The sequence below is a fragment of the Pseudopipra pipra genome, chromosome 3, assembly GCF_036250125.1.
Source record: "Pseudopipra pipra isolate bDixPip1 chromosome 3, bDixPip1.hap1, whole genome shotgun sequence".
Classification (NCBI taxonomy): Eukaryota; Metazoa; Chordata; class Aves; order Passeriformes; family Pipridae; genus Pseudopipra; species Pseudopipra pipra.
Window position 1 is genome coordinate 72,352,925 of NC_087551.1, and position 23,103 is coordinate 72,376,027.

General features: G+C 38.6%; 2 protein-coding genes across 5 annotated transcripts in view; both read left to right on the forward strand.

Moving 5' to 3' along the window:
- The window catches only part of POPDC3 (popeye domain containing 3), a 30,502-nt gene extending 28,675 nt beyond the window's left edge, over positions 1–1,827 (forward strand). For both annotated transcript variants that reach the window (XM_064649871.1, XM_064649869.1), the window contains exon 5: positions 1,743–1,827. The gene's annotated coding sequence lies outside the window, so the exon portion shown is untranslated. The remainder of the gene's footprint in view (positions 1–1,742) is intronic.
- BVES (blood vessel epicardial substance) lies at positions 1,754–22,205 on the forward strand. 3 transcript variants are annotated; one of them, XM_064649868.1, is made up of 8 exons: positions 1,754–1,976; positions 4,189–4,313; positions 9,003–9,190; positions 10,161–10,269; positions 12,252–12,419; positions 14,254–14,395; positions 19,470–19,573; positions 21,894–22,205. In XM_064649868.1, exons 1-7 carry the CDS (start codon positions 1,754–1,756, stop codon positions 19,535–19,537), a joined length of 1,023 nt encoding a protein of 340 aa, XP_064505938.1. In that variant the 3' UTR covers positions 19,538–19,573; positions 21,894–22,205. The 3 variants fall into 3 exon arrangements, with proteins under 3 accessions (XP_064505938.1, XP_064505936.1, XP_064505937.1); XM_064649866.1 differs by lacking the exon at positions 19,470–19,573; XM_064649867.1 differs by lacking the exons at positions 19,470–19,573; positions 21,894–22,205 and adding an exon at positions 17,774–17,902.
- The last annotated feature ends 898 nt before the right edge of the window (positions 22,206–23,103 follow it).

The following is a 23,103-nucleotide window of genomic DNA, read 5'->3' on the forward strand; positions in this document are numbered from 1 at the left end:
GCCTCTGCATATTCTGTAGCACACCTTAGCTATGAGAGCCTCTGGGCATTGGAGAGAAACTGTCAGAGAGGGTTGAGGATTTTTTTCTTCCCACTATTTTAAAAGGGATTTAAAACATTGATTAATTTCAGAAACTGTCCAGCTTGCTTATTCCTTGTACACAGGTTGATTGGGAGACAATAATAAAAGGAATGGATGAAGCAACTCAAAATTGCTTCACAGCCCCAAGAAGCACTCTCAAGTAGCAGAGATGCTTCAGAGTATATTCAAGTCTAGAGGAAATATTAACTGTGTTAACTGCAACTCAGAATTGTCTGCTGAGCAGATTAATTACAAGACATTTAGTAATCACACACAGCAGGGATGTGCACTGTCTCTACAGAATTTAGTTGAATGCAAATCCCACTGTGTTGCATGTTTGCTCAGTGATGAAGTGCATATATTTCATTAATGAGACTCAAGCTCAGCTCCATATGATCTCTACTGCTGTGGCAGTGAGATACCATGTGTGTCTTGCTGGAAGAAGGGTTCTCCTGTGTTTCTGACAGTCTGTCTAGGAACAGTCGTGTTCCTCCAGCTGGGAACTGCTTTGGGTTGAGAAGACCTCCTGGAATGCATGTAACATTGACTGCAGTTCCCTAAAGAGAGCAGCTTTTAAGATTCTGAAGGTAGTGTCTTGAAATCGTTTATGTTCTCCTTGTAGTTTGTTTTTTTATTTTATTTTATATTTTTTTATATTTTTTTTTTTTATTTTATATTGGCAAGGTATTTGCCCACAGATATTTTTTTTCCTTTTAATTGGTGTGAGAGGAATATATGCTGTATTTTATTATTACAACAACAACAAACCCCCCTATGTATATTTAGATTCGAAATGGTCTTTAGCTGTCTCTTTTTCTCCAGGAGTTCCACAGACAGACAAAGGTCTTGTAAGCTTGCTCATACTAGGTAGACCAAACTATTTCCTTAAAAGATGTAGCAGCCTGGTCATCTCCCTTTCTGGTTTAATAGCATCTGATCATCTGGGAAGAGAAATTGTGGGTTTTTTTATTTACTGTCCTCAAAGTGGTTTGGGGGTGTTTTGTGTACTCTGGTTAATGTGTGCAAGATGATGCATGGCTTAGGAGACCTCCAAGTTTACTGCAAGAAAGCCAAAAGTTGAGATTCTTTGATTTTGATTTTTATATGGTTGGTTGACTTTTTTTTAAATCAATCAAACAGCACATGTTCCTCCTCCAAGATCTTACATTGCTTATTTAGAAGAATGCCATAAAGGAGACTTATGTGCTGTAAGAGAGACTAATGCCACATAAACCTCTTCTTTTTTTTCTTTTCCAATTCTCATCTAGGGTAAGTTCTCTAAGGTATTTACTTTACCTATGATAGTGGACCTGTTCAATAAATGGAATATTAAATTGTGATTTTTATTTGTGTAGGGCAAGGAAGGGCACATAGGATGTTTCCTGAGCAATGACAGTCATAGCAGCTACTGTTGATTATGTGCAAATAGTCCAAATTTTGAAATGTTCCATTCTTCAAGCCTAGCTCTTAAGTGAAAGAGATAGCAAAGCATTACTGAACTACACATCTAGCTTACCTTTTTAAAGCATTTGTAGATTTATTTTTCATGAATGATAATGGAAAATATATCCTGGAAAGAGAGAAAATAGCCCTAAAATCCCTAAGTATGTCTACTATATTTCAGTTTAATGCATGATGATTTTTTTTTCCTCTCCGTGCAGGTGTCTCCAAGATGAATACTACAGCAATGAGCCCACTCACTGTTACCCCACTAGGTTTTGTTCCAGACTTTAAAAATGCCACCCTTGAGCCTTTTAATGAGACTGCATGTGAAAACTGGAAAGAGATTCATCATCTTGTTTTCCACGTGGCAAACATTTGCTTTGCAGTTGGACTGGTTATTCCAACTACTTTGAATCTTCATATGATTTTTCTGCGAGGCCTGCTCACCATAGGTAGGAGAATTATTCTGGACAGATTTGCAACCTTCCTGTGACAGAAATGGCTGTTCTTGACCATTATGGAGCTGGTCCCTGCAATTTATGGTGAAATTACTGCCTGTATTAATGGTTGTTGTACTCTGAAGATGGTTTTGGTCTAAGTGGGGACCCGTTTTGACCCCAACATACCTTTTCTGGAAAGATGATACAACCCTTGGCTCTTAAAACTTCCCAGAATTGTAACTTACAATTTCAAACCTATGAATGTCAACTTGGAAACAAGTGGACACCGTTAACTTCAGATGTGACTGGCTGCTTAAAATTCACTAAATTTCAGATCATAGTTGTGTCTATGGATCATTAAAGCCTTTATTTTAGGTTTCAAGGAAATACAGGGATTATATATTGACTGGTGCACTGGCTTAGTATGTCTGCAGAAGGTGAGGTTTTCCTTGAGAAGCTTACTGTCAACCCACATGTTCTTTTATCTTGAGTTCAAACATGTGGCACTTGCGGGTCACCAGAGTTATTTTTGTTGCCGTTTACCTTTTGATAGGGAGTGCACTCTGTGTTCTGAAGTCAGTAGCGTTTCTTCTACCACTGTAGGAATCTTGTGATACCAGAATTTGACTTGAGAGGAAAACCTAAATTTGGCATGCTTGAGACTGAGCAAGTGTGGTTTCATTTGTAATGCTTGCAGTCCCACAGCTATTTCAAAGCCCCTCTGCCTTGTGTGGGACAAGATCCTTGTGATTGAAGAAGGAATAGTGAGTCATTACAGTGCAAGAAAGATACATCCCATCCAACAAGAGCGTGCTTAAGTATTTTTAAGTGAGTGCTTGTTGGTATAATAGTGCAGGCCAATCTTATAATAGAACTTCTGTTGTTGAATTTGCCTTTTCTGTTTTATAGTTTTTATAGGGTAACTTATTAAAACAAACCCCACAGATGACCGAAGGTCCCAGCATTGCACGACCTTTTATCCGTGTAGTGCTTGGCTTTAAAAGCAAAGGGAGCTCTGCACTTGCTGAGCCTGCTGCTTTGATCTGTAGTTCTTGTGGTATTTTGAGCAGATCTGGAATCAGAGTTTTGCAAGCTGCAGTGGCAGCAGGATTCAAGTCTGCTTGGTAGGCAGCATGAGTTCCTAGGTATCTGTTCCCTTTGCTTTGACCCTGTCCCCCTGTGTGCTACTTTGAAATATTGCTCCTCTTCAATACTTGCAGACATCGTATTCTCCCATCCCTTGCAGTCTAATTAATAAGCAGATTGAAAGCCACTATATTTTGATTTTTCTAATCCGTGTGTAAGTGCTGCCTCATCACTTAACAGCACAGACAGACTAGATAATACTGAGTTCATTAATTCAATATCATCTTCAGGGAGAATGGAGACAGGAACACTCAACTTGGCACTGTCTCCTTTTTGTCTTTGTGTGAAACTTAAAGGAAAATATATCTGTGATCACTTGGTAGGCTCACAGTTATCTGGGAGAGACTCACTGATGTATAATCTATCATTTGATAAATATTGTCTTTGTAGGCTAAAAATGGAATTGCTAATCATACAGCATGCCTTTTAAAGCAATGTTCATTATTCAAAGTAAGGCAACTAAAAAAAGAGTAAGCATTTAGAAATTTTCTCTTTGATTTTATACAAGTTCTGTTCAGTTATACAGGTTCCTTCTGTGACCTTGTCAAAATGCTGCAATGATAGTTCCTTTTAATTTTCAAAAATATGTGCATATGACTCCAGGAAGTTTTTATGCAACTCTTGCTCTCTAATTAGATACGAAGGTTAGTAATATGAACAATAAGCATTCATTTGTAGGCTTTTGTTCATCTAATTAATTCAATACTAGGGATAAAGTTTCTTAATTATTTTTTTCTTTTATTTAGGGTAGAATTTTCCACATCTCTTTTCCACTTCATTTTAGTAATGGATCATCATGGGCTGCACCTTTCTGCTTTCCCCAGTCCTGATCTGAATTACTGTCGCTTCAGTATTGCAGTCCCATGCTATCAACCTACTCTCAGTACCTGTTTGCAGCATTGTGCTGATTAGCTGCCATTGCATGCGATAATCCCAAGAACCAAAGTGTAGTACAGCTTGTAGAATATATTGCTTTTCATTGTAATTATGGTCAGTGGATGCATTCTTGATGGCTTTGTAGGAATGTTTGTTTGGTGGAATTAACTTCCTCTTTTTTTTTTTTTTTTAATTTTTACAGGATGTGCGTTGTTCATCATTTGGGCTACACTCTATCGTTGTGCATTGGACATAATGATCTGGAATTCTGTGTTTTTGGTTGTCAACCTTTTACATTTCATATACCTAGTGTATAAAAGAAGACCGGTATGTATAACAGCTAAATTTCACAAGCAGTCTAGTAAGATGCAAGAAAAGGAAATTTTGCCCACGTTTGCTAGGCAAACCAATGAACTGGTACTCATTTTCAGCAGAATACTTTTGTGTTCCAGAGACACACTCTGGGAGTGTGTAACAGCTAGTACCAAAAGAACCCAAAGCCAACCTAGCTGGAAATAAGCTCCTCACCAAGTCAACACAGCCTGTGCCAGAAAGCAGCTAAGAAATTAGCACCTTGCTCCTTTCTTGGCATAGCAGCATGATGCTTGACTTCTGTCTCGCTCAGGAGATAGCTTAAAACTAGATAGACATTTGTAGATGTGTAGTAAATATTTCTGGTTTAAATTGCTCTCAGAGAGCAATCTTACCAGTTGAAAGGGAAGTTCCTCTTGAGTTTGTGTTGCTAATGCTATTATTTTAGCCTATTCAATCCATTTATATCATCATTAAGATACAGCATATGATGAAACTGCACTGTATTTCTGCTAGTCGGCCGTGGCCATGCTGTCTAATGCACACACAGAATAGCAGTTGTGATAATGCAGAACCGGTGGGGCCAGACTGTGTTTGTGTCTGCAGTTAAATATCCCATGCAGGTACTAGTTTTTAATATGGGACAACTTCATGTTGCAGTCTTTTCCCCCAACCAAGTTAGCATGTCCTGCTCCCCTTCAACCCGCTCACCAACTGAGCCTTTTAGTATCATTTTGAGGCCTCTAGTATCTTGTCAGATGGGACAGGAACTGGCCAACAATGTCAGAAATTCTTACAAAAGGCTGGAGTGCACAGCTAATAGAAATCCATTTCTGGAGAAAACCAAACCTTAAAACTTATTTGTATTTTTAAAAGTGAGTTGTGACATGCATCTTTAAATGTGGGTAGTGGTCCTTGGGTTCGTACCTATCCAACCCTTTCCAAAAATCTAAATAAAAGGCTATGGGAGAGTGAAGAAGCATCTCAGGAGGATGGTGTGCTGGTTTATGCTTGAGTAAAAAAAATACTACTTTACAGTGTGTAAATCAATACTGAATGAAGAAAGAAACATTCTTCTGTAATTACAATTGTCTACTAAAAGCTGTGTTTGCATAGGCTGGGGTATTTTGTGCATCATGGTATAGACTTCATCCTATTGAAGAGACAGCTATTTTCACTAAATCCTCTAGTAAATTTATTAGCAGAATTATTTATAGGAGTTAGGTTAAGTGGTAGAAGTCCTACTCTATAGGTGGATTTAAAAAGAAGGAATTGTTTAAGGACATGAAACTTGACTGATAAACTCAGTCATCGAAGTTTGTAAAAAAATTACATCTAAGAGAGAAGGAATTGGAGGACCTGCCTTTAACTTTTCTTTGTATTTCTGTAGCCCTTGCCCATTAGCAATGTAACCACAGCAGAACTGAGGTACTTGGCACTCCCATAGACTGTGTGCACGTGGGGCAAAACTGTTCTTACACAGAATAAACTAGAATTCTCAGTAGAAAGTGATAGAGGAAATGTAGGAAAATAGACTTTGGACTTGTACTAAAATACTGTGCATGTTGAGGATTTCAACTTAAGTAGAGGCAGAGCAAGCTGCCAAAGGAGGAAGAATTTAAAGGAAATGAAAGAGATGGTAGAAAGACTGAAATCTTTACCAGCATGACTGAAAACTGCAGGACAAACTCCAGTAGGCAACCACAGGTTAAATTGCATCTGTCTACAACAAGGTGATAAATTAAGTACATTTACTTGAGTACATGTGTTAACAAAGGCTTTACCTACAGTGCTGTTCCTCCAGTATGGAGCACAGATTCATCTGAAGGTTACCATCAAAAGAGCTACATGACCTGTACAACTTAAAAGCTTAGTCAAGAATTAGTTCTGATAGACTGGCCATGTAGTGCTGTTTCTTAGTATATTAAGACTTAATTTCAATAATCTTCTTTCCACTAAGAAATCACAGTATTTATGAACACTGCATGAAAAATATTGTACTATTTTAATTGGTGTAATACATAATACTTTCAGTAATTATTTAAAAAAATCTTTGTTACAGACTATGATCAACAAGCTTACTTGAATTGATGCCTAGTAGTCACGCATGACGTTTTAACTGTCTTACATGTTTACTATGAACTCAAAGGCTGTTTTTAAGTGTTTTTCCTACAGGAAGATAAAGAATGGGGAAAAAAATTAAAATTCTTAAGAACTAATTTTTGAGGAAGACTTTCTCTCTGCAGCTATTGTATTGCCCATCTCAGTCAGTTTTGGTCATCCTCACAAATAATGTTTTTAAGGAAAGAAAGGAATGGAAGAATAATTACAAGTTAGTCGTATTACAAAATGAATAATTGATACTCTCAGTTGTTAAATATTTATTTTATTAAATGGAGCATGCAAAATCTCAGTGGGTTTTTTTTTCTGACCAGAAGACTATTTCTGTGGTTTTGTTTTCTTGGAGCTTCACAAATTTGGCTTTTGTAGTCTGAGTGGAAGCTGAGTCTAATCGGTGTCTGACTTGGAGATCTGGCATCACCCCAGAATATTTCAACCACTGCTGAACAAAACACTACACCTACCCATATGGCTCATTTGGAATATGACCCACAAGCATGACTGGAGGAGCAGTCAGCTGTGCCTGTGAGTGAATAGTCTGTTATAAGGGAGACCATCCAAAGTACAGCTACAGTCTCCAGCCTGATCAGTCTTTAAGAAAGTAGTTATGCCTGCTCTCTCTAAGTATTATTCATTACAGGAAGATCAGAAAATGTGAATTATGTACTAGTTAAGGGATTGCATTAACACTCCAGGGCCAAAATTTGCCCTCATGTCTGTTTGCATGATTATGAATTCAGGAGTCTTGGAAGCTACTCAGATTCCTTTTTCAGATGAAGATATGTATTTCTTTGAGTTGCAGTGGTCATGTATAGAAAGAGGTGCAAATTAAATTGGTATAGCTGTTAAAAATGAAAGAGTTCCTGGAGAACATGCCAGCAAAACAAATAGTCATCTGGCTTCACAGTTACATGGAACATATTTTGAAATCCAATAGTTCAGGACAATCCCCAACAGAATACAGTTTCTCTTGCTGGTTAATTTTTATTCCTTGTTTTGTATGTGTAGATGCCTGCTGAGATATTAAAGACTGTGGCACAGGGAATGTGCAGGAAATTCCTAACCTGGATTTCATATAAAGGTAGTTGCTGGTGTGAGATTTAACTAGTAATTGATTCAGTGTGAAAGCAGTCTAACTTTAGATCAGGTGACATACTGGACACAGTAGGTCCATGAGCCTTAATGACACACACTCACAAGAGCTGATGTCACTGGGAGGCTATTCTTGATAGTCTTGGAATAATCATAGTGACCGAGAGAAGTGCATGAAGGAAATAGTGAATATTGTCTACCTTAATTTCATTAGGGTTTTCAACACGATGTCCTGTAAAATCCTGATAGAAAATCTGTTGCAGTGTGTGTAGGATAAGGACACAGTGAGATGGATTGAAAATTGGCTGAATGGCTGGGCTAAGCGTGGTAATCAGGGGTAAGAAGTCTAGTTGGAGGTGTGTATTATGTATACTAGTGTGTGGTGTGTGCACTAGCAGTGTGTAACCTCAGGGCCAGTGCTAGGTCCCGTTTGACATCTTCATTAATGATCTGGATGGTGGGGCAGATGTGTACCCTGATGATGCAAAACTGGGAGGAGTAGCTGATAGGCCAGAAGGTTGGGAAGCCTCACCAGACTAGAGAAATGGGCCAACAGGAACCTCATGGAGTTCAGCAAAAAGTGCAGAGTCCTGCACCTGAGGAGGAATAACCGCATGCATCAGCATATGCCACAGACCAACCAGCTAGAAAGCAGCTTTGTAGAAAAAGAACCTGCATGTCCTGAAGTAAAAGTTGAACATGAGCCAGAAATGTGCCTCTTCTGCCATTTTTTCTTGGTTGCTTTTCCTTATTCTCTTTGTATTTTGTTTCTTCATTATCTGATGCTTATTGTTCTAATTTGTTTTCCTCACAGCAAATATGCAGGCTTTGTTCAGGCTGCCTCAGCTTTCAGGAAGGCCAGGATACTGTCTTAATCCCTGCCTTCATTCAGGAAAGACTTCCAGGCTTGGGATTTCAACCAACTTCCTTTCCCTCATTGCGGTTGCCAGAGTTTGGGTGGGCTCCTAGATGTGGGATGTTCAGCTGGCAGTGTTTTGGTTTTTCTTTTTTCCTCCCTCATCACACGTGGTTTCAATATGATGGATTTGTTTTTCAGGACTTGCTTTTCTACTGTAAGTAAGCCAAGAAGCTCAGGGATGAAAGGGGCTCCCGGGAGAGGCTGAGAGACAGCCAGAGTGACGCATGTATGTAGTGTGAAAGGCTATCTGTGTAATTCTTGCCCAAGTCCTCTTCAGTGTTACATCAACGGAAGTCTCAGAAGACTCCTTGTGTCTGACTTAATGTGCCACTTGTATGGAACACCATTCTGAAGCACCTGTATGCCAGCCTGGCTAATTTTAGATAAGGTTTTGGTTACCCTGTTATAGGCAGTGTTTGTGGATAGATGTCACACATTTGCCACTTCTTTCCTTGCTTAAGCAAAACGAAGCCAAAGATGTTCCTCAAGCATAGCAACTGGAGCATGTGTGCAGCCTTACCATTTTTAAACTGCCTCTGTGTTTATCAGTGTCTCTTGTTTATCCAATCTAGATCAAGATAGAGAAGGAACTTAGCAGCCTCTACAAGAGAATGTTTGAACCTCTCCATGTGCCTCCAGAGCTCTTCCAAAGGCTAACTGGACAATTCTGCAACATTCAGACTTTAAAGACAGGGCAAGCCTATGCAGCAGAAGATAAAACATCGGTTGATGATAGGCTAAGCATCCTGCTGAAGGGGAAGTAGGTTCTATAAAAGCTTGGGGACAGTCTTATGCTTTGTGTGATGGTTGAATAGATTAAAAAATTGTTGAGGTTTTTGTTAGCTTTTTTAATGTTACTGTTTGTAGCATGTTATGGTCTATGACAAAGAGTCTATAGCCAAATAGTCTATAGGTATAGAATATTTTGTGATGCTCTTTTCAGATGACAGTGATGTCTCTTACTGGGAACGTATTATGTATCCACCTATTTGTACAGTGGCATGGATTTTAGTGGGAATTATATTTGTATAAAACCAAAGGCAATGTCTTGCAGAACAAGCAAGAGTTTTGTCTGAGTTTTAGATACCTAAGTTATATTCTCAGTGCATTCTCAGTTTTTAAAGTTAAAAAATATTGTACATGAGGGAAGGAAAAGTATCCCTCCAGTAGACTTTAAAACAGCAGGCCTATTAGAATTGGTTCGTTGCACATGTACATGCAAGTAGAAAGGGGCAGGTGCACTGCCCAGAGGCTGACAGAACCCAGGTGAGAAAGGATAAAATATATGCCAGTGGCCAAGCTGTAATCTTGAAACTCACATTAAATTCTGGTCAATATTTTAACCAGTTTCTCTTGACAGTAACAGTGATGTCAGGCTTCATTGTTTTTCTTACTCATTGTCACAAAGCTATGTAGAAGAAGCCTAAATTCTCTTCTGGCTGTATAGCATAACTCTGCAAAACACCTTTTTCTTGTTGGATAACAGTGTTTTGAGGAATACATGCCATGTTCTTCAAATCTCTGTTTGACTGGCAGCCTGTTATGCTTGGAATCAGTGGAGGTTTAGGCAGAAAACAGGGTAGCTCTGGGTGTGATATTCCAGAAGATGAATGTATTTTTTTTCCTGTTGCATACTGCTTTACTATTGTCAACAATCATATCCAAATTTAGATTAAATTAATCAAACTTCCCTGATTTTAAAATGTTGTTTCATACATTTTTATTTCCAGAATGAAGGTGTCTTATCGAGGGCATTTTCTGCATAATATTTACCCCTGTGCCTTTATAGATTCTCCTGAATTTCGATCAACACAGATGAACCGGGGTGAGAAATTCCAGGTACACTTTGTTTTAAATGTCACTGGATATGAGCTGATGAGATCATTAAAAAAACCAGAATATAAATTTGATCAACAGTGAACTATTTGACTTGCACAGTTTTGCTGTCTTTCTCGTACTGGTGTTTGACGATGAACCATATCAAGAATAACTTTTAAATTTAAATGCCACAAAACAGTATTATGATGATGTTGACTGAGCAGTCTGACTTTTGCTATTCTGCTCTCTTTTACTGTTTCCAAGTTCATTTTACTTTAAGAGATTGTTCAGGACAAATAACTTAAGAGGTGGCTTTGCTGGACAAAGAGATGATATGAGCAGGTCTCGTCACTGGTTCAAAAACAGAAAAAAAATAATTATTGTAATAATGAAAGACTAAAAGTTCAGGCACTGGTAATTGGAAATTGGTACTTATCAAAGCATATTAATGCTTCTGCCATTTTGCAAGTTGTTAAAGCAGCATAATCTGAAAGTTATATCAATATTTCGAATAAAAATGTTCATATTAGGGACAATAAGAGTATGTTTCTCTAGCACTGTAATTATGCTAGTGCATTAAAGGATATATTTTATTATAGCCTTGTGGGGGCGTGTGGAAATACTGTTAGAGAAGTTTTTTTTTCCCCATAGAAATGACTATTTTGCTGTGTCTTACCTGATGTTCTTTAGTTAGATGTGTGTAATAATGGCTGGACGGTGGCCGACTGGGTACATCCACACTGATACCCTGGCAGAAGGGGAGGGAGGGAGAGCAATGTAGACTCTAAAATCAGTGATTGAGGTCAAATGTTCCAGTCAAATACTAGGCTTAATGCCAGGGGATGCATTCATTTTGCAGCAGCAAGGTGTCCCACAGCACAGCTGCCCTCTTGGCGCAGCCTGTTTTCCCTGTAAGGGACTGAATACGAGTTCATCCCTCTCAAGGGAAAAGGTTCATGCCTCAACTGCTGCCTTCCTTAAAAATGATTGCAATCTGGTGCAATGCACATCCTTTACTCGTGAGTTCTGCTCGTTGCTGCCGTATTAATACTGTCACTGCTGCCATTTCAAGAGTACACAGATTCAATCTTAAGGACCCCATCTGCTGGCAATGCTGGTGAATTCTTCCTCAGCCAGTGGGCTTATATTACAGACTGTGAAGTAAAAAATCCATGGATACGTGACAGTTTCCCATTATTTCTTGGACTTTATAGGTTTTTAATTTTTTCAGGAGGTTGTGTTATCCTGTAATAGAAGAGAGCACCTGATTTCTTTGTAGGCGACTGACTTCCCCCTTCAAAACGTGCCTTTGGGTATCACCAAGTGCTGTGGGTTTCAGTGTGCCATTGCCCTCTGATGGCACAGGGGGACAAACCTGGCAGGTCCAGGCTCCCATGAGGGTCTGCAAGCTCCCTTGTAACTACCCATAACTGAATTACCAATAACTGAGCAAACAGAGCCTTGCTTAACTCAACTGCTAGAAAGTGGTACTTGTGGGATCAACAGGGATGACAGCGAAGAGAGAAAGGTGAAAATATTTTTTTTTTAATCACTAAAAATTCTTTGATGGAGACCTTTGGATATGATACAAGTTGCTCCTGCTTGGAGACATAAAATAAACCCAAGCAACATGTAGGCCTATTAGGATTCAAGTAGTGTCATCACCATAGAACTGACTTTATATGTAAATTTCCTCTTACATAAATGCTTTTACAGTTTGGGAACCCATGAGAGATTTTTCTCCTGTTACCTCCCCCTGGGTTTTCTGAAAAACAAACTGGCTGCACATATCAGTGAAAAATACAATGATAATAAATATCTGAGATTTTTTTGTATTTATAAACACAACATTCTAAGGGATACCAAAAAGTTTTATGGCTTTAACAGTTTTTTTAACTGGAGACACAAATGAAATGGTATCACTTATTTTAAAGCATGTTTAAATGTGCTAATCTTAAAACCTTTTTAAATGTGCTAATTCTGAGCATGTATTTTTTTTTCAGGTCACTATTATTGCAGATGATAACTGCAAGTTCTTGTGCTGGTCCAGGGAAAGGCTGACTTATTTTCTAGAGTCTGAGCCTTTTCTTTATGAGATCTTCAAGTACCTTATTGGCAAAGATATTACAAATAAACTCTATTCATTGAATGACCCAACCTTAAATGACAAGGTAAGCAATTGGAGTTTTGTTTGGGAATTTTTCTTCCACACAAAATGTGTGTTTACTTAAATTTTAAATGTTCTTAAAGCACCTTTTTTTAACCTGCTGCTATCAGCTGCTGAATGCACTCTCATGGCCTTTTAGTGCCAAGATGTGAGTCAGTGCAGTGTTTCTGTCAAAAGCAATATTTGTTAAAGTTTGCACAGTCAGGTACATGAAAGATGAGTAACAGAGATTCAAAACTGATTGGCTAGTGCAAATATTTCTAGTCATCTATTAGACATGATGGCCACTAGCTAAAAAGGTGCTTCTCCCTGGATATCCTTTCTCATTAACAAATGGGTGCCTTTGTACAAAGAAGCTTCAGAGTTTTTTCTTAAAAAAATTTTTACTAGGGGAAACATCTATGTAATACTGATTTCTAGGAAGAATAATTTTAACATCTTTGAGGGTTGAAAATACAAATAAAAAAAAAGCAAACATTATGTGAATATGATGCAGTTAATTAAAGGAATCATGAAATATGTATAAAATATAAATAAATGTGAATACATATAGAATATTAAGTGGTCTGAATAGAACTCATTCTTTGCCTGTAGAGAGAGTGTGTTTTAGGTGTCCAGGTAAGTGGTCTAGGTGTAGTCATAGATATATTATCTTGTTTTAGTTTCATTTTGTCTCCTTATTTAGTTATGTGACTTTACAAGATTTGGACAGTAACTTGTTTGCTGGTGGTTTTTCAGTTTGGGGTTTTTTTTGTTGTTGTTTGTTTGTTTATTATTCATGCACTGGTTGTAAGGTTCTCATATATAATTTATTTGAAGACTCTTCACCATTATTTATGGAAGGCTTTATAATTTTATAATACAGTATTTTTGTATTCTGTCTGTATTGATTAATTTAGAGCAAAAATCCTTCTCATCAGATTACCTTTAGGTAACTTGTATATAGGTTAAACAGTTACATCTGCAAATTTGTGAATTTGATTGAAAATTATCCTAAAGGAATGGCTGCCACTACTACAGACTTCAACAGGCTTAACTTGTCATGTCTTTATGCCTAATTAGACTCTGTAAGTTCTCTCAATTTTATACTGATTATAGAAAGAGAAAAGAAAGAATTGCAGGGGAGACAATTTAATAGCAATAATGCACTGCTTAATTTGCTTTTTGATTAATTAAATAGATTACACCATCTTGCAGTCAAAAACTCAAAAGTATTTCAGATCACTGCTTTAATTTACTAATGCAGTAAGGCCAAATGATCTAGCAGAAATATACCATCTGTAAAATACATCTTATAAAGCATGTGTTAAACCTGCCTTTTTTTTTTTTTTGCAATAAAAAAGACTTACAGGGGAATTTTCTATAATAAAACTCATATATACGTAGGCAGAAAGTAATTTCTGGAGTATGGCACCTTGAAGGAATATGTAGCAATGTGCATCCTATATGTGTTAAGAACTGTATTGGGATACTGCTCTCTCCTGGAGACTGCTGTTCTGCACACTCCTTCTCACCTTGCCTTTTTTCCTTTTTCCCTTCATCTTTCCTTTTTCTTCTTTCTGTAAGAAAACATGTGAAAGTTCCAGTGCAAAACTAAATTGAAATTGAATAATTAATATGAGGTTTCATACTTGTCAATGTTCCAATTCCAATATATTACTGGCATTTTCTATTTTCATTCCAGTTGATGTACACTGCATAGAATCTTCTGCTCTAGCAAGTTTCTTGGATAATCATAGCTGAGACCAGAGCATCTACTGCAAGGGAATTAGTCATTTTCCATTTTAGTTTAACTTACCTGACGTTTTTAAAAATAATTTTTTTTTTTCTTTCTTTAGGCTTCAAAAAAGATTGATCGACAGCCTAGTCTCTGCTCTCAGCTGTCTGTGATGCAGATGAGAAACAGTATGGCCAGTACCAGTGACAGTGAGGATGGCTTGCAGATGTTTCTTCGTGGGACTTCCTCTGCATCCTCTCTTCGTGAGTGCTCAGAATAGTTTTTGCCAGTTTTGAACACAGCTTGATTGACCATTAGAGATTATTGTAGAACTCTGTGGGAGCAGACTGTAGCTTTTTTGATGCTGCTGTGCATCAGCTAAATGAAAGGACCTGACTATAGGGCAGTCAAAAGATGCATGGGGCTTTGTGTGCTAACTGAAGGTATCTCATGTAGATACTGGCAAAAACCCCAGCATGTATGGTAATAATTTTTGACGTAGTGTTTATGTGTAGACATAATATGGAATGTTTACAGTAGTGGGGCAAAACTGAATGTACAGTGCCTATCACAGTAGTAGATTCTTTATTCTGTGACCGGTGCTTGTAGAAATTAAAAACCTTAACAAAACATTACCCCTCAGCAACTCGATGTTCTGCATTTTCTCCTGAGATAGTTTGTATTGGCAGGGTCTCGGCAAATGTGGTGTACAACCAATATTTTGATGTCACCTGGAAAATCTCCAGATATCATGTCAGGCTCTCCTCTCCTGTGCTTTGTATGACAGGAGTAGTAGAGAACAGATGAAAAGAGGGAAGAAATCATGTCTGACTGTTTTTGCTTCTACTCTTGGAATTTATTTCTTTATAGAAACATTCTAAACGATTCTTTCTAGGCTTTTACTGTTGTTTATTTTCAGTTCCTCTGAATCTAAACTTCAACACTAACCTTAACTGTAAAAGCAGCTTTTGAACAAAAAAAAAAAAAAGGATGTTCAAGTTTCTCATTTGGCATAAACCATTAGTTTAACAGAATTTAAAAGGATCATATAAGATTATTTCTTTTAATTTGGGAATTATTATTCTTTAGTGATTAGAATTCAAATATATGAGGGGAAAAATCATTGCCAACAACTGTTCTTTGTTATGGTTAAAGTCTCTGCTACAAAGAGAAAGCGTTTGCAAATATTTGCACTTTACTGTTTAATTTTCTGTTTTCCATTGTGTTCCTCACAGTTCTCATCCAGGAACTCCTTCAGACTTGGAGGGCCTATCTGTTTTTACTCCTTAACATTGGTATAGTCTGCATGCTCAGATAGAAGGAAGCAAAAGCCCTGCGAGTGTTTCACCCTACTAGAACATCAAGGGTGACAACCTGGGATATAGTTTGATGAAAATTCTGGTGTTGTTTTCCTTTTCTCCTCTGTTCTGTGCCAGGACATTTAGAATCACAGAACAGTTGAGGTGGTAAGGAACCTCTGGAGGTTGTCTAATCCAACCTCACGTTCAAAGCAAGATCACCTAGAGAAGGGCTATGTCCAGTCAAGCTTTGTATATTTCCAAGGTGGAAGATTTCACAGCCTCCCAGGGCAACCAATTCCAGGGCTTTACCCCCCTCATGGTGAAAAATATTTCCCTTATTGCAGCTCATAGTTGTTGTCCTTTGTTCTTTAGTGCATGTCTCCAAGAAGAGTCTGGCTCTCTCTTCTTTATACCCTTCCACTAAGTAGCTGAAGACAACAGTCAGATCCCCTGAGAGCCTTCTGTTCCTAAGGCTGAACACACCTCGCTCTCGCAGCCTCTCTCCCTGTACATCACCTGCTCCAGCCTCTGACCGTCTTGGTTGCTCTCCACTGCACTTGCCTCCAGTATGTCCATGTCTTTCTTGTACAGGGAGGTGCAAAACTGGACACAGCACTCCAGATCCTGTCTCACAAGTGCCACATAGAGAGAATTAATTTCTTTCATTGATCTGCTGACTGTGCTCTTGCTTATATGGCTCAATATATGCTGCTAATATGGCCCAATATATGGATGGCATTCATGACTGCAGGGGCACTCTGCTGACTCATATTCCGTTTTGTGTCTGCCAGGACCCCCAGGTCTGTTTCTGCAAAGCTGCTTTTCCAACCAGTTGGTGCCTAGGCTGTAATGCTGTGTAGGTTTGTTGTGTCCCAGGTACAGGGATTTGTCTTTCTTGAACTTCTTGTAGTTTGTCAGTTTTTTTTCCTCCAGTCTCTGATGGTCTGTTCTGACTTGCTGCCCTCCCCTCTGGCCTGCAGTTTCCCTCACTACTTGGCTGTGAACTCGGTGGGAGTGCATTCCATCCCATCACCCAGGTCATTAATATATTAAATATTACAGGCCTTGGCACTGGCCCTTGAGGGGTAACTAACTACCTGACAGCTGGATTTTGTACTGCTGTTCCCCACCCTGTGAACTTGGCAGTCCAGCAGATTATTCACGCAAGCTGCAGTCCATGTATCCAGTCTGTTTCTTACCTGTTTGTCTGGAAGGATTCTGTTGCAGACTGGGAAGGGCTCTGCTACCATCCAGGTAAACATCATCCACTGCGCACTCCATTTCTTCACAGAGATAATCTCACCACCTAAGTGGTCAGAGTGGTCAGATGCAATCTGCCCATGCTATACCCATGCTGGCTGTTCCCAGTCACCTTCCCATCCTTTATGTTCTTGGACATGGCTTCCAGGAAGACAAGCTCCATAATCTTCCTGGGAACTGAGGTTAGGCTGATAGACCAGTTGTTCCCTGTGTGCTCCTCTTTGCCCTTCATTAAAATGTCTGTGATGTTGGCCTTTTTCTGCCTCCCATGACTGCCATCATCTTTCCAAGGTGGCCTTGCAATTGCATCAGCCAACACTTGGCACCTTTGGATGCAGCCCATGCGGTTCCACAGTCCTGTGTTTGTCCTGTTGACTTAAATAGTCCCTAACTCATTCTGGGTTTTTTGTAAGTCAGGCATCCCTCTCCCAGTTTCTACCACTAGACTCAGAGACCTGGGTGGCCTCAGGAGAAACTTGCGAAGTAAAAAAAAAAAAAAAAAAAAAAAAAAATTTAATATCTTAGAATTTTTCATGTCTCTGAGTCCTGTGCATCACTGAGCTGTGGCCTTGCAGTTTCACTGGTCTGTCGTTTGTTGCTGGTGTATTTGTAGAAGCCTTTTTTATTGCTGTTCATGAGATCCAGAACTAGCTGAGCTTTGGCTTTCCTAATTTCATCACTGCATGCTTGGGTCATGGTCCTGTATTCCCCCCAAGCAGCTCATGCCTGCTTTCACTTAGGGTGTGTGTTTGAGCTCTGTCAGGACTTTCCTATTCATCTATGCCAGCCTTCTACCACGCTTGCTCAACCTTCTGTGCACTGGAACAGACTGTCCTTGTATTTTGAGGAAGGTGTCCTTGAAGATCTGTCCTTGGGTCCTTTTGCCTTTGCAGGCCATGTCCCATGGGTTCCTGCCAAGTAAAACCCTGAGCAAGCCAGAGTCCCCTGTCCTGTAGGGTTATACTTCTACTATTTGTCTTGCACACCACTCAGTATCTTAAACTCCACCAGTTCCTGGACACTGCAGCCAAGATTGCCATCAGCTTTCAGCTCCCTGATGACTTCTTCCTTGTTCATCAGTGACAGGTCCAGCAGAGTGCCTTCCCTAGTTGACTCGGCGATCACTTCTGTGAAGAAATTTTCTGCTACGTTCCAGAAATCTCCTGGACTGCTGGCTCCCAGCCCTGTTGCCTTGCCACCAGACACTGGGGTGGTTAAAGTTCCCCATAACTACCAAGGCCTGTGATCCAGTTGTCGAAAGAAGGCTTCCATCTACTTGCTCTTCCTGATCAGTCAGCCTGTAGCAGCTACCTGCCATGGAGTCTCTTGTGTTGGTCTGTTCTTTACAAGACCACAGACTCTCGAGTGGCTTTTCACCTGTTCCACGCACAGCAAAATTCCATGAAATTGAAGCCAGTCCTTTGCGTAGAGAGCCCTTGGATGAATTTGTGCACTCAGAAGCCTGAAAGAAACAGTAAAACTGTGTTTGTGCAATTAGTTAGAATTAAAATGTCCCTTTCAGGCTTAACAGCAAAACACATCACTATTTCAGCTTTGGGAGAAAGTAGTTAAAATGCATGACGTGTTCAGCTGTAATTAGGTAAATCCCAAGATGCATTAGTGCTTAGCACATACTCGATAAATACAGTTTTCTCTGTTGTATTTTCCTTGGTTTGTGTACCTTTTTTCTGGTGTACAGGGTATAATTCCCCAAAAAGAGGGGTTTAAATGTCTTTTATGTTCTGAACTCACTCAGTTCAATTGAGGCAGCAGCCTCCTGAGTCCAATACTTTCCCTTACTTCTGGGGAGGCAGAGGAGTTGCCCATACAGCAGTGCAATATACATCTCAGGAAATATTGTCATTTGTATCTTCTCTGCATTTTTATTTTATATTTCTGACTTCTGTAAAAGGTTGATAAAAATTCACGATGCAAGTTTATTTATCGCCTTGAACTGTAATGCTTCAATCTTTGTTTTTGCCAAGATAGCTTGTTAGTAATTGCTGGGCACTGTCACTGCAAGTGATGGGGTTGCTACCAAGGTGAGCTCTGCTTAAAGATTTGTATTCAATGTGTATTGTGGCCATGTATGCACTTTTTCTCAGATCACAGGGAAAACCAAACAAAAAAGCTGCCATTTACCTTACCTCTGTTGTTTTCAAAAACCTTCTCCTGGGTGCTCTCAATGCAGCAGTCGGGGTTTTTTTGTCTGTTGGTTTTTTTGTTTTTTTGTTTTTTTTTTTTTAGATTCAGTATAAGGCACATGCTGAGGGTTACAGTCCTAGTGGTGTTCCCTTGGTCTCCCTTCTACAATCATACACATGTTTATTTAAAACAACACAATCCAAAATCCTCAGAAGATTTTGTGAGAAACATTTGGAAATTACAAACTTTTTCTTTTGTACAGGAGCTCTACAGGAATACTGTTTTGTCTACCCAACAATCACCTAGCAATGACAAAAGCTTCCCATTACAAGTATGATATTTTACTAGTGCAGTACAAATAAGTTTTCTTCTCCTTATTTCCATATTCTTAAAAAACAAGCATTTATGTTTTTGTATAATCCCAACTTCTAAAGTTATTCTTTTATCAGTGCTACAAACAATAAGCTTTGGCTCATTTTCTCAGGAAATTGATATAAAGCTATTCTCAAAGTGTTTAGTAGTGAAAGGATTAAAAATACTCATTAGTAGGTCCCAAACTATGATTACTAACAAAACTGTTTTGAATTTAATTAACTAAGAAACCCACCTAACTGTTTGCTTTTATATTAAGGAAATAACCAACAAGAGTTCTATAATGCTTACGGAGTGAGTCGTTTGCAGCATGATGTTTTCTGTTGATAACATCACATTAACTCAGCAGGCATCCTCAAAAAGGTATTAAAGTGGGATTTTTTTATCATGTGACACTTGTGCTTGACATCCATGATCCATCTGTATGTAACTCATTAGTAAGTGAAATAGATGTATCTCTTTTTCCAAAATTTGGGTTAAACAAAAATAGTTCAACCTGATCACAAGCATAATTTCACTTGACTTTCAGTCCTTTAAAAATATTTTGGTATTAGTTTCTATTCCATGATTCTATTGCTTGGTAGTCATTCACATACTTACTAGTGATACAGTCTCTTTCTGGAGTACTTAGTTTGAATAGTTCAGATTTACTGGTCTACGAATCTGTATTTGCTAACTTCTAAGCAGGAATGTAGAAAGGTTTTGGTTTGGTAATGCTTTTAGTGGTATTATCAAATTATATGCTCCTTACGTTATACCCAGCTTGTGGTTAAAAGCAGGACTTGGTTTCATGGAAATTCTAATATGTATTTTGGCTTAGGCCCTCAAGAAAGGGCAACAGAATGTAGTGGATGGAAGGTCTGACTCAGTCACTTGAACATCTGTCCAACACTGGATAGAAGCATCAGTATTTATACAGTTCTGTATTTAGAGCAAATAAGAGCACGTCTTTGAAACAAACAGGATGAGAGAATTAGATCTTATATCTTATTAAACAGACTTATGACTTCTTATTTCTGATTTCTAGAGAGAACTAAGTACTTCTAAATAAAAGAAAACCATTCTAAAAATAGTAATAAACTATACTCTAAAAAGAAAAAAAGAAAAAAAAAGCTGAAGCTAACTCAGCATTGTCAGGCACACTTTTACCTTTGAGTGTAATTTGTTGGTGTCTCCCTGAAAAGTCTGTTTTATATCCAAGTGTACCCAGAAACTTTGGATGTAGTTATCCTTTGCTTAGGCCATAAAAACCCATCTGCGTGAAAAGAAGTGTTTAACAATTCCAGTACTTAAAAATGTGTTTGAGTAACTATGTATCATGGCAGTTTAAGTAATTTTTAAATGTCAAAAGAAAATGCTAATAAATTTTTAACATAAAAACTTCCAAAAAGCTAATTCCAAACAGTGTCTTTGTGAATGTGATTTAAAAATGCAGTTATACAATAACCCGCTGGTCTTGCCTGTAGCTGTATTTTGTTCTCTGTGTATAACACATACATTGCAAACAAGTCCTTCCTCATAAATAGACTTCCTTAACACAGCACTTTACTGTATATGTGATAAACTTTTTTAAAAACAAGACTGTGCTATGGCTCTCAGTATTTTTTTTTTCAAGAATATTTGAATTTTTAGCTTCTATGCTAACAGCAATCCTGCTGACAGACTGTCTTATGCTCTTTTCTTCTCAAATGGTATTTTGAAGTTTTCCATAATCTTTTTGATCATCATATCCTAGCTGTTTACAGCCTTGTACCATTGTAGTGGTCTAACTCTAGAAGAGGGTACTGAGAGAAAAACATGTCCAAGTGCAGATGCAATTTCAGAGTGAACAATGGAAAACAAAACTGTTCAGCCAATGTCAAAGAGGTTCTTTGGTTTGACCCTCACGCTGAAAATTTAACTGCAATAGAGGTAGTTTGCAGTGGTAACTTGCACAAAAACTCCATTTAATGTCTTGTCACTAATAGCTGTGGTGTGCGCTCTGCTCTGGCAGACAAGCTGCTGCTTTTCTAAAAGGTAGTTTTGTTGCAGTGAAATCATCATCAGTCAAAAGTTATGTGGCTTTTGCCTGTTAATCTTGTTTTCTTTGTGTTCGTTGTGGGATTCTTGGGGGTGTCCTGTGCAGGGCCAGGAGCTGGACTTTGATCCTATTGGTCCCTTGCAACTCAGGATATTCTATGATTTTATGCTTTAACAGCAAAGTTAGGGCTTGTGTCATGTGCCCACCTGAGGTTTGCCCAATGCGCTGAGGAATTTTTGCCCAGCGAAGCAAGTGTGCAAATGTACCCGCCTTTTGTGCTTAGGGCAGCCATCCATGTTGCTGTAATCGAATGGAGTCGAGTTAGCGGGTGAGTGTCATGGTGAGAAAATGACCACCAGGGGCACAAGTGGTGGGCACCTTGCTCAGTCAGGGTTTGCACTGAATTTGGGGAGAATACCGTGTCTGTGGTTAGCAACAGGGTTTGAACCTTAGAGATGTTGCTGGTTCATAGCAGTGTGGCTGTCCCATGTCTAAAATTTCCTGGTGCCTATGGCGAGGTAGCAAGAAAACCTTCGCTTATAAAATCCTCTCATGAGGCAACTAGGTCGGGATCATCAGATTGTGTACAATTTGTCACAAATAGGCAGACCTAGCAGGCATGTGTTGTTAAACTAATCGGTAATTTCTTTGTAACTGTGACAGGCCCAGGCCGAACATCTCCCTACCTGAGAACTTCAGCAAAGATGAAGCCAATAGAAGAAAGTGTTGAAGATGATGTTTTTGAAGCACCATCTGCTGATAAGTTTGAACTCCAGCGGCTGCCTTAAACAGATGTATCCTCAGGTGTATCAGAGCTTGCACAAAGCTCTGGTGCAAAAGGAAGAAGTTGAATTTGGGAGGAATCTGAAAGCTAAACCCATTCTCCATGTTTGAATTTACCACAGCATATGCCAGTGGCTTCTAGATGGAAATATCACATTTTATTTTACTTCTAAATAAAATAAATAAAACTTGTATGGCTTTTTGTTTTCTTGACATGGGTTGTTGCTTTATTCCTACTTTGACTCTTGCCATTATAAATTTAGTATTAAGTTGCTGACTAGACTGAAATTTCTAGACTTCTTTGGTGAAGAATATCCCCAGTTTCATTTCCCTCAGTTTCTTTGAAGCCTGTATCTTACTGTTTTTGGTGAGATATTTTGAAACTCTGTTTACAAAGCCATTTGCTGTTACCTATCATCACTGTTGTGACAGTCTCATGAAAACTACACACTGTCTTCTGCCTCTAAATTTTTTGGTAAATATTAGCTTTTAATTCTGGTGTTTCCCAGCCTGACTGCTTGACTCTATAATTGACTCTACAGTTGTAATAATTGTAATAATGACTTCAATTTTAGTTTTTCTTGGCTAAAGATTTAAATTTAATGTTGCCTTTTCAAACTTTAATTTTTCTTCTTTAGACAACTGTATTACACTGAAGTCCATGCTTTCCCTTAGTCTTATCTATGGACTGATTGAGCTATTCTGAATTAACCTTCCCACAAAGTGATGCATAAATGATACTTGATGTAGGAAATTCCATTTGAACCTCAAAACTGGGTAGCTGCAAGTACAGTAAAACACAGTCTTATAAAGGGAGGCATTGGGAAGCTTTTATAAGAGGCCCTTGTAGCAGTCCTGTCTGTGATAGGTGGAGACATGTACATGATAACTGTACTACTTTGCTTTGACAATTCTTGACAATTGTTGTGCAACAAATAGTATATTTTAACTAAATATAACAGAAAATAGCTACTGTTCCAATTATTGAATTGCCCAAACCTCGTAAGTAGAATAATAGAAGTTTGGTGTGAACTCTCCAGCAATTAGAAGTGTCAGTCTGGGTTTTTCTGGTTTGTGTCATTCCATTTTA